The 17,921-nt window shown below is 40.9% G+C and overlaps 1 protein-coding gene across 1 annotated transcript in view; it reads left to right on the top strand.

Annotated features, from left to right (window-relative positions):
* KIAA1217 (KIAA1217 ortholog) overlaps positions 1-17,921 on the top strand; it is a 50,366-nt gene that overhangs the window by 18,819 nt on the left and 13,626 nt on the right. Inside the window, exons 4-8 of the mRNA XM_009877859.1 lie at positions 4,357-4,532; positions 12,134-12,264; positions 12,510-12,657; positions 14,310-14,811; positions 15,516-15,696. Coding sequence (XP_009876161.1) covers positions 4,357-4,532; positions 12,134-12,264; positions 12,510-12,657; positions 14,310-14,811; positions 15,516-15,696 — 1,138 coding nt within the window. The remainder of the gene's footprint in view (positions 1-4,356; positions 4,533-12,133; positions 12,265-12,509; positions 12,658-14,309; positions 14,812-15,515; positions 15,697-17,921) is intronic.

Below are 17,921 nucleotides of genomic sequence, written 5' to 3'. Positions count from 1 at the left end.
TTGTTCATGTAATATGTTTAACAGAACTTCATATTATTCACTTTCACTGTTTCTTGTGGGTTGGCAGTCAGTTTATTCCTGTTTGTGTGAGTTTTTCATACAGTGACAGACTAAAAGAAACACTTCCAAAGAACTGCAAAAGATGATTCCACAGGCACAAAAGTTGGCAGGACAACTAAGAAGCAAGAACAGGACATAAAGCTATATTTAATACTGTCTATGGTTCAATTTTAAATTGTTATCACTGTGAGTTCTTACTCATTTGCTTAAAAGAATCAGAGAAACACATGATGGAAAAGACCCATTCATTCATGTAGCCTTTATCTATGCTGGCAAAATCCTCCTTTTAAAACATATCCAGCAGCAATTGTTCCAGATGTATTGATTCATACACCAGCTAAATGTATATGTTACCAGATGCAACCAAAAAGTTAAGACTGTTTCAGTCTGTGGTTTAACCAGAGGTTTTTGAAACAAAGACACTTGCATCATGGCTGTTGCTAGAGGTTAGATATGCTTCTTGCTACTCCACTAGCATCTTCCTGAAGTGCTCTGATTTTCAGAGAGACTCAGGAAAGACTAGTTTCATGGTGCCGTGGAGTTTTCCTCATGGCCAGAGATAGGCTATGACCCAGCCTGTGTCCCGGATGCATTTGTTGCTGGTAAAACTGGAGCCTATGGCAAGTTCAGTAGGGGTATTCTTTCTGTACCCCCTTGCTCAGTGGCAGCTTTGAACCAAACTGTAGAGTACATGTTCATGGTATATATCATTAACCTCTATGTATCTTAGATTTTTTTTTTGTCTATTCCTTCCTTCATGTAATTGAACACATTTTAAGGGAAAGCAATTAGATATTATTAAGGTTCAGTGTTAGGAATTTCTATGTGTGCATGCTTTTCCTTCACTCAGTGTGTTATTTGCAGGGAAATGAGTGCTACAGAAAGAATGGAAAATGTAATAGTAATACTGTCATAAATGGTATATGATACTCAGTCTCACAAGTGTAGCTTTGAATTAGAAATTCAAATATGTTTTGAGCTGCTTTATATAATTGGTGAAACTACGTTTAATCCATGTATGGCAACAAGCTTCAGGAATGATATAATTAGATTCTAGAGCAATCCTGAGCTGCAGGCAGCCCCTGTTTGTGCTGTGCACTGTAGGATGTGGGGAGATCGGTAGCCCAGAAGCCTCTCTGCCAGACTCATGGCCTAGGAGGCTCCCACTGGAGAGATCATGCTTGTCTTCTAATGAGAAGCAGGGCTGCAAACTAATACTTGGTTTACCAGTTATCTGTCTTATGTATAATAATTGGCTCCAAGTGAACTAAGCTGGTAATCAGCTTATTCCTGAAGTGGGTGCCAGAGGCAGTGCTGGGGTGCTTGTGAGAGAGCAGTAATAGGTGGACCAGTAGCCAAAGAAGAGGGACAAAGTAGGTATCTGGAGTGCTAGGTGAAGCTGGGAGTGAGAACTGAGGGTAACGAATTTCGGAAAAGATGCTAGAATTCTAAAAAAGCAGGTACATTTCTTTCAGTTCGGTTACCGCTTACAGTTACAAGTCGAGTTAACTAATTAGCAAGAAATTGTCATTTGGTGGTGACAGGAAAGCCTGCATTGCTTTTTCTTACCTTTGTGCACTTGACTTTGGAACTTGAACACTGTTCTAACAAAGTTGCTTTTCGGGTGTGAATGTCTAAGATTGTTTATTTGACTTGTTTTCAAACAAACTTGAAGTACAAAAAATTCTACTCTGCACAATCACAATAACTCTGGCAGACCCATAAAGCTTCTTCCATTTGAGGTGGTGGAGTAACTGGTGGAGGTGGTCTGAGGGAGAAATGGGGTGTGCACTTAGCCAGGGAGTCTCAGATCTGATACCTGCTGGCAGAAGAAAGGTAAGAATCAAGTTCAGTTCCAGGATATGGAATGTGCTGTAGTGGCCAGAGACTGCCTCCTCTTCCTTAGCCACAGCTCTTCCCCTCTGCTCCTGCTCCACCTGCTTTATGTTGTCCTTTGGCTGGTGACTGTGCCATTATTAAACCCACACTTATTCTTCTCCCCTGATTACTTTTCTTCTCTCTCTGCACCCATCTGTACCTCTCCCTTCTCATCTTTTTTCCCCATTCCCCAAGCATAGCCAGCACCAGGTTTACCAGAACTAGCCAAGTATTGCATGAATTTTCGTAGAAATTGGAAAAACATCTCTTTGATACCAAGATGAGTCATTTTCCAGACTTCAAGAGCTCACTCCAAACACTGAGGTTTGGGAGTCCTCAACATACAAGCTTATTGAAATATTGCCAAGTTATATTTTTATTTCCTAGTCTTATTATCAGAAATGGATGAACTTTTGTGACTGAAGCTTTCTAATACTGTTCTAATATTGCATAAATGGACACAATAAGTGCCTTAGCTGTAGGTGTCACTACAGTAAATATTGATCCCAGATACACCCTCATAATAGGTAAGAAGTGTACCTGCCACTGCACAACCTCACTCATGCTATTTTTGGTGTTGCTGGGAGTTGCTGTTACCAACTGAGGAACACAGAGGTCTTCTGGACACCTGAGACTTAAGTCTGACTCTGTTACTGACCTTCTCACTGACCTTGGATCTGTTGTTTCACACTTCCCAAGTCACTTCCCTGTGTCAAATTTCCCCACTTCTTAAAGAGCTGTGAATAAACTGTATGACTGAAGTGTTACATGCTCATTCATTCATTTATTCAGTCATTTATGTTTTCCTTCTTTAAAATATGGTACAATTAAAGAGATGTGTGCCTCAGATAGCTGTGCTGGCCTTGCTGTAAGAGGTTTTAATTTATCAAATCCAAATATTAATCCCATAGTGGGGAAAAATACACATATGCAGTGTCTTCAGAAGAATCCGGTCTGGTATAAAGCAGCTGACAACATTTATAAATCTGTTTCAAATGTTTTCCAGCTTCATTTTTTTTCCCTAACTGCTAATGCTTATCTTGAGCTGAGGTTTGAGCTAGCACCTCCCGCTTGTCACAGCTCAGACCCCTGGTGCACTTTCAGCAAAGTGTTACCCTCTCTCTCATCACAGCTGTGTCGCTGGAGAAGGCAGAGTCAGGCACAAGGACTGAGGAGTCAGGAGAGGAGAGTTAAGCTTATTCCTCTAATTCCCATACTGACTGGAAAGAATGATCTGGACAAAGGCTTGCTTTTTTTTTTTTTTTTTCCCCCCCTGATTCCCATCAATCCTCTTAAATCAACTTAAAAAGAAGTCTCGTTACATTATACTGTCTTGTAGGTAGCCCATTTTTGTGATTCTTCTTCTTAGTCAGTGGGCTTACTTTGTATGCTAAATGTGGTTTGGCTGTTAAGCCTGGATGTTTAGAGGACAGCTGACAGTTCGATTGCTAGATTTAAACACCGGAACTTTGTCTTCCAGTTAACACAGGTGTTTTTTAAAATCTTACGTTATGAGATGGCTTCTGGGCTAACAGCATTGGGTTCATGTTGCCTGTATCCTAAAGCTGTGACTAGATGGAGCCTTGCTTATCACTTTGAACCTTGTGATTTGCGTCAGAGACTTAAATAGGTTTGATTCTTGTGAGTGTGGGGCATAGCTGCTCTAGAGCTACCCAAAAGTACAGTGTAGTTTGCTTTCTTAGCTGTATTTTGCTCTACAGACTTAATAGCAGTAAGAAAAATAATGCATGCTTTAGGAATTAACATAAGGCTAAAACAAGAAAGAAGGTGTGACATTTACATTTTCAGAAAATTACCACATTATAAAGGTTGGGGTTTTTTTGTGGGTAAGGAAGGCTTTATATATTGAAAATAAGGTGTGTGTTTGTACCAAATGGTACAATCCTTGCTCTGCCAATGGAGAAACTGAAAGGTTCCATTCTGAGGAGTCAGTTCCAGCCTTGACATTAATATTTGGGATTATCCACTAGGCATGTATGGGCAGTGCAATGCGTAAGTGTATGAGATATGTGCAAAGTGGAAGCCAAGCTTCCAACATTCTCGTGAGACATGATTAATTCTTGATTTGTGCTGGACTCAGCAGAATAAAGGGGCCACAGTCCTTGCAGAAGTTATACTGAAGGTGGTGTACTGATTTCAACGTATTTTGTTCATCAGCTTGCAACTGGAAATTAGATATATACATTAGAAGTTAATCAGATTTAGGCTTTTCTCACCCCCAACACTTCATCACAGAATAATGTTTATCGGTAAAATTAAAGAGGGAAAGAAGAAGGCAAAAATTCCCACTCCAGGGCTGTGTTTTTCCCAACCTATTTCTGAGCTCTGCAATGTATTCTGTTGCCAGGGATGTCACTCAAGCAGGAAAAATTGAAGTTGATTTCTTTTGTGCAACAGCTGCAGAACCAGGAGATGCTGAGGGCAATGGTGAAGAAAGCAGAGCTGGAAATCAATGGCAAAATGATTGAAACAGTGAAGAGGCTTGAAGATCCTGTGCAGCGACAGCGCAACCTGGTGGAGCAAGAAAGGCAGAAATACCTCAACGAGGAAGAAAAGATTGTAAAGAAGCTGTGGTGGGTCGAGAAACCTCTTAGAATTTGTTGCTTTTGCCTGCCTTTTTCTTCCATAAAGTAATAGCTTTCACCACTGTCTTCAGTGAAACTGCACCTGTGTATACTGTTTTAGCTGTGTTTTCTTGCACTGATACTCCCTATAAAACTCTGTCTGCGTTGCACAAAGCACTGGTCCTGACTGGGACTCCTTAGCGCATCCTGCCGGTTAAGTCCTACCAGTACAAAGAGTTTCAACTTCTTCCAAAGTCCCCTGTAAAGGGACAGATGACTGTAAGGACCATGACCACCTCCGTCTTCTGAAAGTCTCCCTGTACCCTAGCTCTTCCCTTCAGCTTTATATCTTACACTTTGGGGAAGGGGAGAGGCATTTCCTCAAGAACAAATGGATTCAAAGGAAGATAACGAGTTTGGCTTTAACTACAAAAATCAGTCTGATTGTGCTTTGACTGTTGCATGGGAGAGATAGAGGAAACCCATAAACAGAGTATTTAAATTTAATTGCTGTCAGCAATGCGTGTCTCTGTCTAAAATTTACTCACTGGGATTTCCATACACTTAACTGCAGATAAAAATACTTTTCTTCATTATTATGTAAAGGCTTTTTGTAAGACTCTTATTTTTCAAAAAAAATCTTTGGCCTACTAAGAGTGGTGGGATCCAGTTGCTTAGTTTAGTTGAGAAGTCAGCAGGAGGCAAGATGAAACACAAATCAATAAACAATTTAACTAATTCTAACACTCATGTTTGTACGACGCTATAAAACTAATGATTTCTCATTACTGCATTTAGTTCATACCTGAAGAATTGCTTCATAATGGAGAGAAATTTTCTAGTCAGGTTGTCTATGGAAATGGTGATTAAAGAACTATAGGAGTACAGTTATTGACAGCAAAGGAGAGTAAATCTTTCCTATTGATCAATGTGTTGTCAGATAAGAAAGATTTGCAATAAAAGCACCTGTAAAGACAAAGTAGAGTGTTACTAAGGGAACGTATGTTTTCTGTGAAGAAAAGTTGAATGTGCAGCAGCAGTCCATGCTGGTGTATATAATCCTTTCAGCTGGTTTGTAGTCTTAAATAACCTTGTGTTGTAGTGTTAAGTAATTACCTTCCTGTTCATCACTTTATTTCTGTCTGCCTCATTGCCTCGTTTCTAAATTGTTTGTTCTCTGTGGAAGGAACAGTTTGTGTCATGGCTGTTTACTGCATTGTCTTATAAAATGGATATTGAGTGAGGTCAAGAGCATATGGCATTAGTTGTTACAGCGGTTCATTTAGGATGCAACTTTGATTGCAATATGGTTCTGTTTTATCAGCATTTGGATTTTTTTCTGTTCACAGAGTTTCTGCTGCTTCTGTGCTACTTCATTTGTTAATGTTATAGGAAAATGTCTTACTTAAATCATTCATAGGCTGTAAATGTTAGTTCAGCCCTTTCAGAGACATGCTAGAAACAAACATTAGATCACAAACAATTATTTTTCATCATTTGCTTCCAGTGAAATTTCTTTGTCATGTATTTGCACATTTGCAGGATCAGAGCCCAAAAGGAAAAGCACATCTGACAACAATGCTTTAAGTTAATAACGAAGAGCATACATCAAAAAATTCCACATCAAATGTCACGGGCAGTATTCAGAAAAAGGTTCACATTCTCTGAACCTTTCAATTATAGATACTTTCAATTATAGGCACTTTCAATTAAGCTGATCCCACTGCAGATGTATAAATAAATGCAAAGCAACAGGACAAAAAAATTACTATTTCTTAGTACTTCAACTGTTTTCCTCTTGACTTGTCCTTAATCATAGCACTGATTCAGTACGCTGGCTCCATGCAAGACAAGGGAGCTTAAGGATTTCTGCCATATTTGTGAAAGTGTGTTCACTACTCTGAAGTGGTAAATCTCAGCTTAAAAAGCTCTCCTTTCTTCAGTTTTGAAGGTTATTGCTGGGAAATAAAGAAATAAAAATACTGGCAGTTTCATTAGGAATGTCAGTGTACATTTCAGAGCAAGTTTTGCGTTGAGCGTTTTTTTTATGATGGTGCCTACAGAAGTGTGCCCATGTGTGCCACAGGTGTTGCAGGATTACAGTTCAGAGATATCTAAGGTAATGTGAGGAGCACAAATGTGGTGTTATGCACACTTGTAACAGTGGTTAACTGGGCATCTTTTTCTATCTAGTATTTTGATTCAGTATTATAGGTGTCACATATGACACTTTAGGGGTTGTAGATACTAGCCTAAAATTTACCAGACCAAGGACAAATTATAATGATATAACACACTGACTAATGAATTATTTATGTTGGGAGGAGCATGTTACAGGTACATCAACTGTATGTTGCAGATCATTGTGAGCACTTTCATAGAGGAGATTTTATAAGCACAGTATTTAAGTTATAGCCACATGCAATCTGTCTATGTGGATGTGATCCATAGTAAGTTTATATTTTTATTAGGAAAAGTATCAGACTTTTTAGTAACTGTAGTCAGTAAAAACAAAACTTCATGTAGCAGTCTTGGAGAGCCACTAGTAGCAGTTACTTAGGAAAGGATATAAGAACACTGCAAAATACTCAGTGTGCATCTCTGTGCTTTTAATAACTTGTAGCTCAGGGATTTTCCAAGTCAGGCATGATATCTTCTTATGCAAAAGCACTGCACAGATTGTTCAGTTTTCATGAACTTACACATTTTTAAAATTTGATGTAAAGTTCATTGTGTACAGCATCTAGATGCAATGAGTTTTATAGAGTAATTATTTTTTAAGTTAAAAGAACTTTTTGGTTTTAATCTTCATCAGTCAGTGAATCTCCAAAAATCTTAAATTGTGCATATCACATCCTTCTAGTCATGACATTATACAGAGTCCCTCACTTGCTTTCCACTCACTTTTTCCCCACTCGTGCCTTTTCCAGCCTGAAAAGTCCTGGTCTTAGTTACTCCTCCTGCTTGTAGAAGTCTTTCTTTACATTTCATCATCCTGTTGCCTTCTGTTACGCCCTTTCTAGCCCTAGTGTACATCCCTGAGGTGGGGATCGGGAGAGAGGAGAGCAACAGCTGTACTGGATGTGGGCACACCAAGACTTCATGCAGTGGTGTGGTGATGGCCTCCCTGTCCTCGTGTTCCACTTAAGCTTTCCATTACAAATCCAACATCTCGCTCACAGTGGATGGTTATCAGTTCAAAGTTCACTGCTGTGTATAAAACTTCAAGGTTTCTGGGAGGTTGTTAGTTTTAGGTGAGTTTTGTTTTGTTTTTATTTCTCCTCGTGAGCACTACTTTACATTTATTAGGAGTTAATTTAATCTTTGTTTCTATTCCTGGTCAGTTACTATCAGATGGTCCATCTGCATCGCTCTGCAATTGCTTTTAATTTTCATTCCCCTGAATAATTTAATATCTTTTTGAGATTTTTTTTACTATAATATTAACCTTCTTTTCTAAATAATTTATAATATTTTGAAAAGCACTAGCCCTAGCACTGATCCCCATGGAACCCACTAGCAAACTACATTCATTGAGTAAGCTATTCATTGATCCAGTACTTTCACAGAATCACAGAATGTTAGGAGTTGGAAGGGGCCTCAGAAGATCATCTAGTCCAACCCCCCTGCCAGAGCAGGATCACCTACAGTAGATCGCACAGGAACATGTCAGCCTTTCCTCATAAGGGAGATGTTCCACTCCCTTTATCATCTTTGTGGCTCTGTGCTGGACTCTCTCCAGCAGTTTCCCCTCTTGAGCTGAGGGGCCCAGAACTGGACACAATATTCCAGATGTGGCCTCACCAAGGCAGAATAGAGAGGCAGGAGGACCTCTCTTGACCTACTAGCCACCCTCGTTCTAATACACCCCAGGATGCCATTGGCCTTCTTGGCTACGAGGGCACATTGCTGGCTCATGGTCATCCTGCTGTCCACTAGAACCCCCAGGTCCCTTTCTCCTATGCTGCTCTCCAGCAGTTCAGTCCCAAACCTATACTGGCACATGGGGTTGTTCTTTCCCAGTGCAAAACTCTACACTTGCCCTTGTTGAACTTCATAAGATTTCTCCCTGCCTAGCCTGTCTAGGTCACGTTTCCTCCTTGCCTAGCCTGTCTAGGTCTCTCTGAATGGCTGCACAGCCGTCTGGTGTGTCAACCACCCCTCTCAGTTTTGTGTCGTCAGCAAACTTGCTGACAGCGCTCTATAATCCCACCTCCAGGTCATTGATGAATATATTGAAAAGCATTGGTCCCAGCACTGACCCCTGAGGGACACCATTAGACACTGGCCTCTGACTAGCCTCTGCCCCATTGACTACAACTCTCTGACTTCTTCCCTTCAACCAATTAGCAACCCACCTCACTACTTGGTCATCCAGACCACACTTCCTCAGTTATACCTATGAGGAGACGGTGTCAAATGCCTTGCTGAAATCCAGATAGATCACGTCCACTGCATGGCCACCATCCATCCACCTGGTTATGTCTTCATAAAAGGCTATCAGGTTGGTCAAACATGACTACCTCTTGGCAAAGCCATGCTGACTACTCCTAATAACCTTCTTATCCTTGATATGCCTAGAGACGGTGCTAAGGTCAAGTTGTTCCATCACCTTTCCAGGGCTGGAGGTGAGGCTGACTGGTCTGTAGTTACCCAGGTCATCCTTCCCGCCCTTCTTACAGACTTTATCCAGAAAAGAATTTCCTCTCTTGTCCTATGGCAACTTTGCTTTCTTGAAAGCTTTTGTTCGCATAGCTTGCTGAAAGCCTTTTGGGCTATAGTTTGTCCCCATGCTTTTGTTATTTCCTTGTGGATGTGTGAGACTTACTTTCTCTTTACACAGATCACATTAATTCCTTCCTAGCACAGCATAATTATCCATTGGTTCACTAACTCGTTATTATTTATTCTTTATTTTGATATCTATCAGTGACACCTGTCTGGATAGCCCCATCCCCTTTTAAAAAATACACTTGTATCATCATGACACTTTGCACTACCCTGGTGCCAAAGCAATTTTAATCAAGAAATTAGATGCTTAATATTAATAGTTCAACTGTTTCACCCTCGGATTGCTATTGAACTCCGGGGCAGATACCATCTGGCCTGAGTGATTTTGTCAGTTTGTTTTATAACCTGTTCTACTGATGCTGCAGTCTGAGACAAATTCTCTGATGCTTTTTTGCCTAAAGAAAGATCTCAGCATAGGGCTTTGCCTTGGCTCCCCTGTGCAAAACATAGATGCAGAAAAATCATTTATCTTATATTAGCCTTCTGAAACTGTATTAATGTGAGTGTCTTACTAATTGGGTTTGCTCAGCCCACTCTATAAAGCCAAGTTCTTTCCTCGGTTACGGAAAAGAAATGCTGGAGACCTCTGGATCTGTTTCAGACTCTGGCTCCTGAGGGCTGAAGTTTCTTTTCCCTTGAAGTTAGCAACGTGAGGCAGTGTAATATGGTATCTGTAAGTAATTGCTGTCTTGTTTGATGCACAGAATTGGAGGGGTTTATGATGACTCTTCTGATTCTGCTCAAAGAACGAAGGGGAAAGAAAGCCATCATCAGCTACCTGAAAGTCTGTCCTTTATCCCTACCTTTCCAGCAATCATAAACCCACTGAAACTTTGTAACATTGTTCTGTGTTCATTCCTTTCTCTTCTTTCCAGCCATGAATAAACTTAAACTTCTGCCCTTTTCTTCTTTGTTGCCTGGTGGATGCAAATATCCGAGAAGCTGGGGGGGGTTTTATTTGTTTGTTATATTTGTTTGGGTTTTTTTTCTAGAAAGGGAGAGGGGATACCCTATGAATCCAAAAGCGGCACTTCCTGACCTGAGTGTCCCCGTGAGGGCGTTCAGAGTAGGGCGGATGCATGACGGTAGAGCACTGTTCTGGAGGGCAGGACCCTTTGCATTGTAGTAAGTGACAAAGCTGAATTCTTTTTTCTAGCTTCTTCCTAGAGTGTATCTGCTCTGTGTTGCAAAGGCAGAAAGACACAGAGACAGCAGATACCTGCATTATTGCAATCTCTTCCACTGCAAAAAATACCCTGAGAAACGTTCCCTTGCTGCCATCGTGTGGTCCAGTGGATTGTTTCCTGCAAGTTTTGCTTGTGCTAGTTGCTTGTGATCAGTTCAGAGGCAAGTTATGATTCTTGATTTAAAATTGGTTTATAGTTTCTGAAGTTCTTAGTCTTCGAATTGAAATGTGCATTTGATGTTAGGATCCTGACACTATTTCTCTTTCTCTGTATATCAGCCATACTGTTGCATTTCCATCTGTTGTTCTGTGGGACTGCTTCCACGTTAAATTGACCTAAATGCAAAGTGGTGCTGCAAGGGATTTTTTTCCTTTTTATGCCATTACTGGCCACCTACTCCTCTCTTTTCCTCTCCATATCCCCTGTTCACTGAAATGAATCTAGAAAATGACCTGGTTGAAAATAATTTTTGCTGGATTTGCATGGCAGTGCTAGCACAAGGGAAACACGTGGAAATGCAAGACCTGCAGCTGGTGCAGAAGACATTTTTTTCCCTACCCTTTTTCAGTCAATAAGCCCGTACTTTGGTTCTCTCAGAGCAATTGCAAAACTGCCACCTGAGTGGATGCAAGAAATTAGGCCCAAAACTGGGTTAAAATGAGTAGCTTTGCATTGTTTGCTACCATTCAATTAAACTGCTTATCAGAATATTCCTGCTAGTACTTTTGGTTTCTTAATAGAGGTGAATTTCTTTTAGAATGAATATTGAAGAGATGATTCTTTTAAGGTATTCACATGCTATTTGTATAGTTGTGCATAATGCATTTCAGGTTTTTTGAGAAATATTTAAGCTTTTGTTTGGCAACTCCAGCTAAAGCAATGTGGTCTCAGCATTAAACAGATAAAAAAAGTGGCTTCCCCCAAAACAAAAATAAAGTTTATGTGAAGTACAGAAGCATTATAAGAATCACTGGGAAAGATGATGAGGAAGCACCAGATGGAGCTGGTGGGAGCATGAGGCAGCAGTGGTTGGAAAGAACATCTGAAGTGATTCATTCTTGATTCCAAATGCTGAGTGAGAGCTGTTTCAGTCTGGCTGTTCGTGGGAACAGGACCCTCTATCCTGTCTCGCAGAACCCAGTAGATAAACAAGGTTGCATCAAGGGACTGTTAGTGCCAGTTTTTTTGGGTTGTTACGGTACTATTGGGCATTCCTTTGCATGTCACCAGCAATGAGAAAACACAAGCTGCAAACCAGTACTGGATGTAGCAGTACAGTGTGTCTCTACCCTTCCTGGATGTGCAGTCCCAGAGGACTGGCTGTTAGATGTGTTTCACCACCCCAGCTGCCTTTCCTGCTGCAGCTGCCCTGAGGTCAGTGTGCTCTGCACACCTGCAGCCTGTCAGAGAAACTTGGGCTGGTTACAAGCCTGTTCCTGCGCTGTGAGCATGAGCATCCAGCATCCCCACCTCCCCTCATGGTACCCTGCTGGTTTTTCAGCCTATGGTGTCACATTTAAATATGCCACAGCTGAGGTTTCTGGTGTAGTTTAGTGAATTCATCTACACGTATTCGACTGTAACGTGGAAGTCCTGCTTACGTTTTATGTCCATTTTTTTTTATTTTGCCAGTGAGCTGGAGGAATTTGTTGAAGACCTGAAGAGGGACTCTGCTGCTTCCAGCAAGACAGTTACACTGAAAGATGTTGAAGATGGAGCCTTTCTTTTGCGTCAAGTGGGAGAAGCTGTTGCCACCCTGAAAGGTATATACATTTACTTTTTACTTTTCAATCTTTTCTTTCACCCACAGTAGCTGAGAACAGTTTTGCCTTTGATCTGAGGGCATTAACTTTCACTTCCAAAAGGATTTAAAGTTGGGATTAAGGAGCTTTTTGCCTGGCCCCAGGAGAAAGAGAGACACTCAACTATTTAACTTTCACCCCCTCATCTGTTTCTTCTTAGGGCTTTTGTCATTTCCTCTTGAGCTTCACAGTTATTGTCTTTGCAGGAGAGTTCCCGACATTGCAGAATAAGATGCGTGCAATCCTCCGGATTGAGGTAGAAGCTGTGAGGTTCCTAAAGGAAGAACCACACAAGCTAGACAGCTTGCTGAAACGTGTGCGCAGCATGACTGATGTCCTTACCATGCTCAGGAGGTGATTTTTATTTATTTTCTCTCTACTAAACTAAAGAATTTCCTCAAGCAGGGCTGGAACACTTTTTGGCTTTGGGTTCCCTCCCTCTCCCCAGGAAATTGTGAGAAATACAACTTGTCTGAAGTATTTTCTAGATTCTTCCTTGAGCCCTCTCAAAGGAAATTGAATTAGCCTTTCCTGTGCTCTCTGTGGTGGTTCTGTTCTGACCAACAGCCCAGTTGTCGAGCTCTTTTGACTCAAACTAGCTCCCTCTGAACTCAGCGCTTTCAGATTTGAGAAGTACCTGGGTGAGAAAGCTTACAGAGTGGCATCAGTCCCATATCTGAGCTAATTAACGGTAGTCAATCTACAGCAATCTAAGCTAATAGAAATATTCTGACACTGAAAAGTGCATCCCCCAAACATGTAACAGTAAAAATAAAAAAAGGAAAACATTCTGAGTGGATAAATATATCCTCAACCTTCTGAAAGAAATATTTTTCAATATGCAAATTCTTTATTCTGTTCTTTGTAAGGAAGGTGGGTTATAGAAAGATTAAAATTTGTGTCCACTAAGTGCCAGTGTTTAGCTGTATTTGTCAGACTATATGAGCAGCAAATGACTACTGATATATATATATGAGACAATAGGCATTGGATTTAATTCTTACTCGAAACCAGTGAATTAGGCCACACTGTCAGTGGTGGTGATCTCAATTTTACTTCGATTACAAGAAGAATGTAAGTCATAAGCCTGTTGTTGCTATCATTATTCTAAGGAATGTAGGGTTATCATTGTTTCCATATATCCTGGAGCATATGTAAAATGAATTTGCCAGTACTAGCAGATGGATAAAATGGTTTATGTAACAGGTCTTCCAAGAGCCATCACTTATTTTTCTGTGTAAATAGACATCTTTATCATTTCATATTAGTTTCCTTTTCTTAAAAATGACTACAGTTATTTCCTGTCTCACTCTATTTGGGAAGAAAAAAACACCGCAAAACAATAAGATACATGTGCCAAACTTTTACCGAAAGTATTTTTTTTCAGCGAACTTACGTATTAAGCTTCGTAAAGCCTGTTTCGGCAATGGAAAAACTGATGGCGTTGGATAGCTAGCTACACGCTGAATCTCAGACATTTCACAGCTAGCTGTCAGAAGTAGCTGACTTCTTACATCCTCAGCTCATCCTACCCCAAACACTTGGCAAGCAAAGACTTTGTGAAATACCATTTGAAGGTTTTGTTTCGGCGATTTTCCAAACTACTACCTCAAATTATATGTAACTACTGCTTTCTGTGCTAATAGTCTAGGAACATCTTTTTTAATTGGATACAGTGTATACAATTTAAATGAACTGATTTCCATTCCCCCCCTGAAATGAACCCACTGTAGCCTAAGCTTTGCTCAGAAAGTGCCAGTATATCGGTGAAGGTTTGTAAACATTTTGAAAGGCAAAAACATCTTAATTAGAGTGGCCTCTTTAAACCTCTGAGTTCCTAACTCTGAGAGAAAGCTATAAAGTCACACAACTGAGAGCATGAGGAAGGAAAAACACCACCTTGATGGTTTTGATGCAGGTGCTTTCCCTTTGCAGAAGTGTCTTGTTAAGTATTGCTCGTGAATCACTTGTGTGCTAACGCTGCTGTGTTCAATCTGGCTGGGCAGACATGTTACAGAAGGACTGCTGCGGGGTGTGGATCCATCCCAAGCCGTGCAATACTCTGCTATGGAAAAGGCTGCTCCAGCTGACGCTCTGAAAAACCAGGAGGAGCCCAAGCACACCCAGGGACGTGCACAGCAAAACCTCACAGCCGTCACATCGGAGTCCCAGGTGTCGTCGGTCAAGTCAGAAGTCATCCCCTTCTCAACAATGATGGTCCATCATGTGCAGAGCTCGCCTGTTGTCATCCATCAGTCTCAGCACTCCTCAGCCCTGGTCAACCATGGCCAGGGTTCACCCACTGCAGCCAGCCACGGCGAAGGCGTGACAGCGGGTGGCCACCTCTCAGCACCCCCACCAGCCCCACCGCAAGAGCCCGCAACTGGATCTCAGCCCACACAAGCCACACCAGCACCACAGGTCTCTGTCAATGGCACCACCATGCAAAGTCTTTTCATTGAGGAAATTCACAGTGCAAGTACCAGAAACCGAGCTGTATCCATTGAGGTACGGTGTGTTCTACTCAGCCAGTTCTCTTTGGGTCTGAGCTTCCAGTCTCCCTCTTGAGACTGCAGGTCAGATTTTTCAAATGTATTCTTGGGGTTTATATGCTTAACCCCTAACTACACCATGCACTTCTGAAGATATCCTCTGATTTTAAATGCAACAAGATTATAACATGTAACCAAAAAGGAGTAACTGTGGTTTTTAAATAACCTTTATTAAAAAACTCATTCTTTTTAGAGTATTCATTAACAATATCAAATGATTCTCTGGCAACACTTGCATCAGTGGATTTCATTTACTCTTTAAATCTCTCTGTCTCTCATTATGGAGAGGTAAAAGTGAAAGGGTGTGAAGTTCCAGTGGTTACATGTAGAGATATTGAGAAAACCCACAAGTGAACTCTTATTACAGACATGCACTTCAGTCACCAGTGGGATATAGTAAGGTAGTGACCCATATTTGAATTTTACCTTTTTTTCTTTACTGTGCAGTGGCCACTGTCATTCTGTCATGTGCTTGTGCCATATCTAGCAGAATCATAGTCAGAACCAGTGTACAATTAGTGTTAATAAATTTCCTCTAGTTGCTGTCTAGAACTGAAAGAATCTCTCCATATTGGCCTACAATATTTACACATAGATTTTTTTAAAGTTATCACAACAGAAATCAGATAAATAAATACATGCTTTGCTGTTTTTGTCTAGAAAGCTGAAAAGAAATGGGAAGAGAAAAGACAAAACCTCGATCATTATAATGGAAAGGAATTTGAAAAGCTCTTGGAAGAGGCCCAGGCCAATATAATGAAGTCAATTCCTAACCTGGAGATGCCTCCCCAGCCAGCAGCCCTGCCTAAAGGGGATGCAGTGGAAAAGCTAGAAGTCTCAGGTGAGGTTTGTTAAAGTAAATGGTGCTAAAGAATTGCATATTGGGAAAAGAGAAGTTAATTTTCCTGCTTTCTGGGGTGGCTTCAGTTTACAGATTTCTGTGTTCTTGATCACACCTGTATGTCCTTGAGGAATAATGCAGGTCCTGTGGATAGGACACAGGGATTTTGCCTATGCCTGTGTGGGTAAACCAGCTGAACATGAATTTCCCTGTATTGCAGCTGAGAGAGTGAATTTGTCCTCGGGAAATAAAGATTCCTCATGAGCCGGAGAGTAAGAGTACACCTTGCTTTTGACAGAGATGAGAGTATCTCTATACTATACCTGTATCTAGAATACAGTGATCAGTTTTGCACTTATAAGTTTAGCATTACAGAAAGCTCTGGAAAGAACCACAAAATGTTTGAGCACAAATGATCTTACCATCAGAAACATGAAAAGCTCTTTTTGTAGTTGTATTTGCTATCAGAAGAAGATCAAGACATTCCTGAGGTTTCTGAGGGTGAGAAGGCCTTTTAACTTTGCAGAGCATGTTCCAACAAGTTCCAGCAACTGAAAGTTGAAGCTGGAAGAAGCCAGATTAAGAATTAGCCATCAGATTTTAACAGGCAGAGTAAACTAGTCACTGAAGTTTAATTATGAACATACAGGATTTTCTGCCACCTCGAATCTTCAAAAAAAGCAATACCATGTTGTTTTCTGGAAGGCTTCTCAGGCAAAAACTGTCCTGCTTAAAGAAATCCTTGAACCTATATTAAGTGGAAAGTCAGATTGATTAATCTTAATGATCCTTGCTAACTTCATCATAAATACAACCAATGTTTTGGATGAGTCCCTCAGAGGTCTGAAAATTACCTATGATGCTTCATAACTGAGTTGTCTTGGGGTAGCAGATAGATACGTCGGAGTGAATGAGAGTGACTGTCATAGTAAGCATTCTGCCTGTCCGCAGCTGTGATAAAGATTTACTGAGTTTCAAGTTGAATGTTAGTTAGACTGTTACCCTGTGGCAAAAAAAAAAAAAAAAAAAAAGGCCAACATCATAATGAGATGAACAGGAATATCTACAAGATGGATGAATCTACTCAGTAGTGATGAGCTCTTACATTGAAATTTCCAAACTCAGTGTTTTGAAATTCAGAGATTACTGACAAATAGAAGGGAGCCAAGAGGGCAATAATGATAATGACCAGAGCTTTAAAAAAACATGATATCTTGGGAACACAAAAGAAAGAATTTATTTTGTTTAACATAAGGAAGTGATGGCTGAGGAAGGACAAAGCAATCTCAGAATACACAAAGATCTGCTTAAAAAAGACCAACTTGCTTTGTGTGCACAGAACAGCAGTAGAAGTTGACAGCTGCAGCCAGGAAGAACCAGGCTAGATATTAGGGGAAAAAACTCATAATGACAAGGAAAGTGAATCGCCGAAGAAGGCTGTATGATGCAATGCGGAGGGTGTAAGATCCCCATCATTGGCAAGAATGGCTTTCATTAGCATTTTCCAAGAATTATATAGGTGGAGCTACTTTGTGGTGGCAAGTTGATGGGGTGTCCTTCCAGTCCTATTTCTTTCACAATTTAAAACACAAATCCATGTCTGAATTTCCTCTGAGTTCAAGGAGCAAAGAATATGTCTCAGTCAAACCTTGGATTTAGCTCATTGGCTGAACATGAGTCAGCTGCAGAACTCTTACCAAGGCCAATTAAGCAGTAGTCCATCCAGCTCAGCTGTCTGGCTCTGACAGAGGCAATGGGAGATACTGCCTGTGGGCAGCACAGACCCTGGCCACCTTCTGCAGTCTGCTAGTACTCCCCCAGCACCCCTAGTTGATATTAGAAGAAGTAGCTCAACCTCCCCCTATTCATATCTGTTATTATGGACATGTCATCCAGAAATTCCTCCATGTGTGCTTACAGCATTTGCATCCCCACTGCTGTGGCAGTGAGCTCCACATCCTTTGAAGGAGCTTTTCTTATCTATTTTAAACTTATCTCATATTGGCTCCACTGAGCTTCCCGTAGTTCTAATATTCTGCAATTTGGCAAACAACGGCTCTGCATTCCCTGTATAGAACCATGAAGGCAGTGGATTAACCTTGATCATATCCTGGCAGTCTCAGCTTGTCCCACAAGCTCCAAACTGCAAACTTGAAGCCTTTCTGGTCCCTCTAGCTAGGCCAGCTGCTCCCTCCCCAGGCTGGTTTCAGTTGCCCTTTAACTGC

This window comes from Apaloderma vittatum, unplaced genomic scaffold, assembly GCF_000703405.1.
Source record: "Apaloderma vittatum isolate BGI_N311 unplaced genomic scaffold, ASM70340v1 scaffold30781, whole genome shotgun sequence".
Classification (NCBI taxonomy): Eukaryota; Metazoa; Chordata; class Aves; order Trogoniformes; family Trogonidae; genus Apaloderma; species Apaloderma vittatum.
The sequence above is the reverse complement of the archived record's forward strand: the minus strand, read 5'-3'. Positions and strand labels throughout refer to the sequence as shown.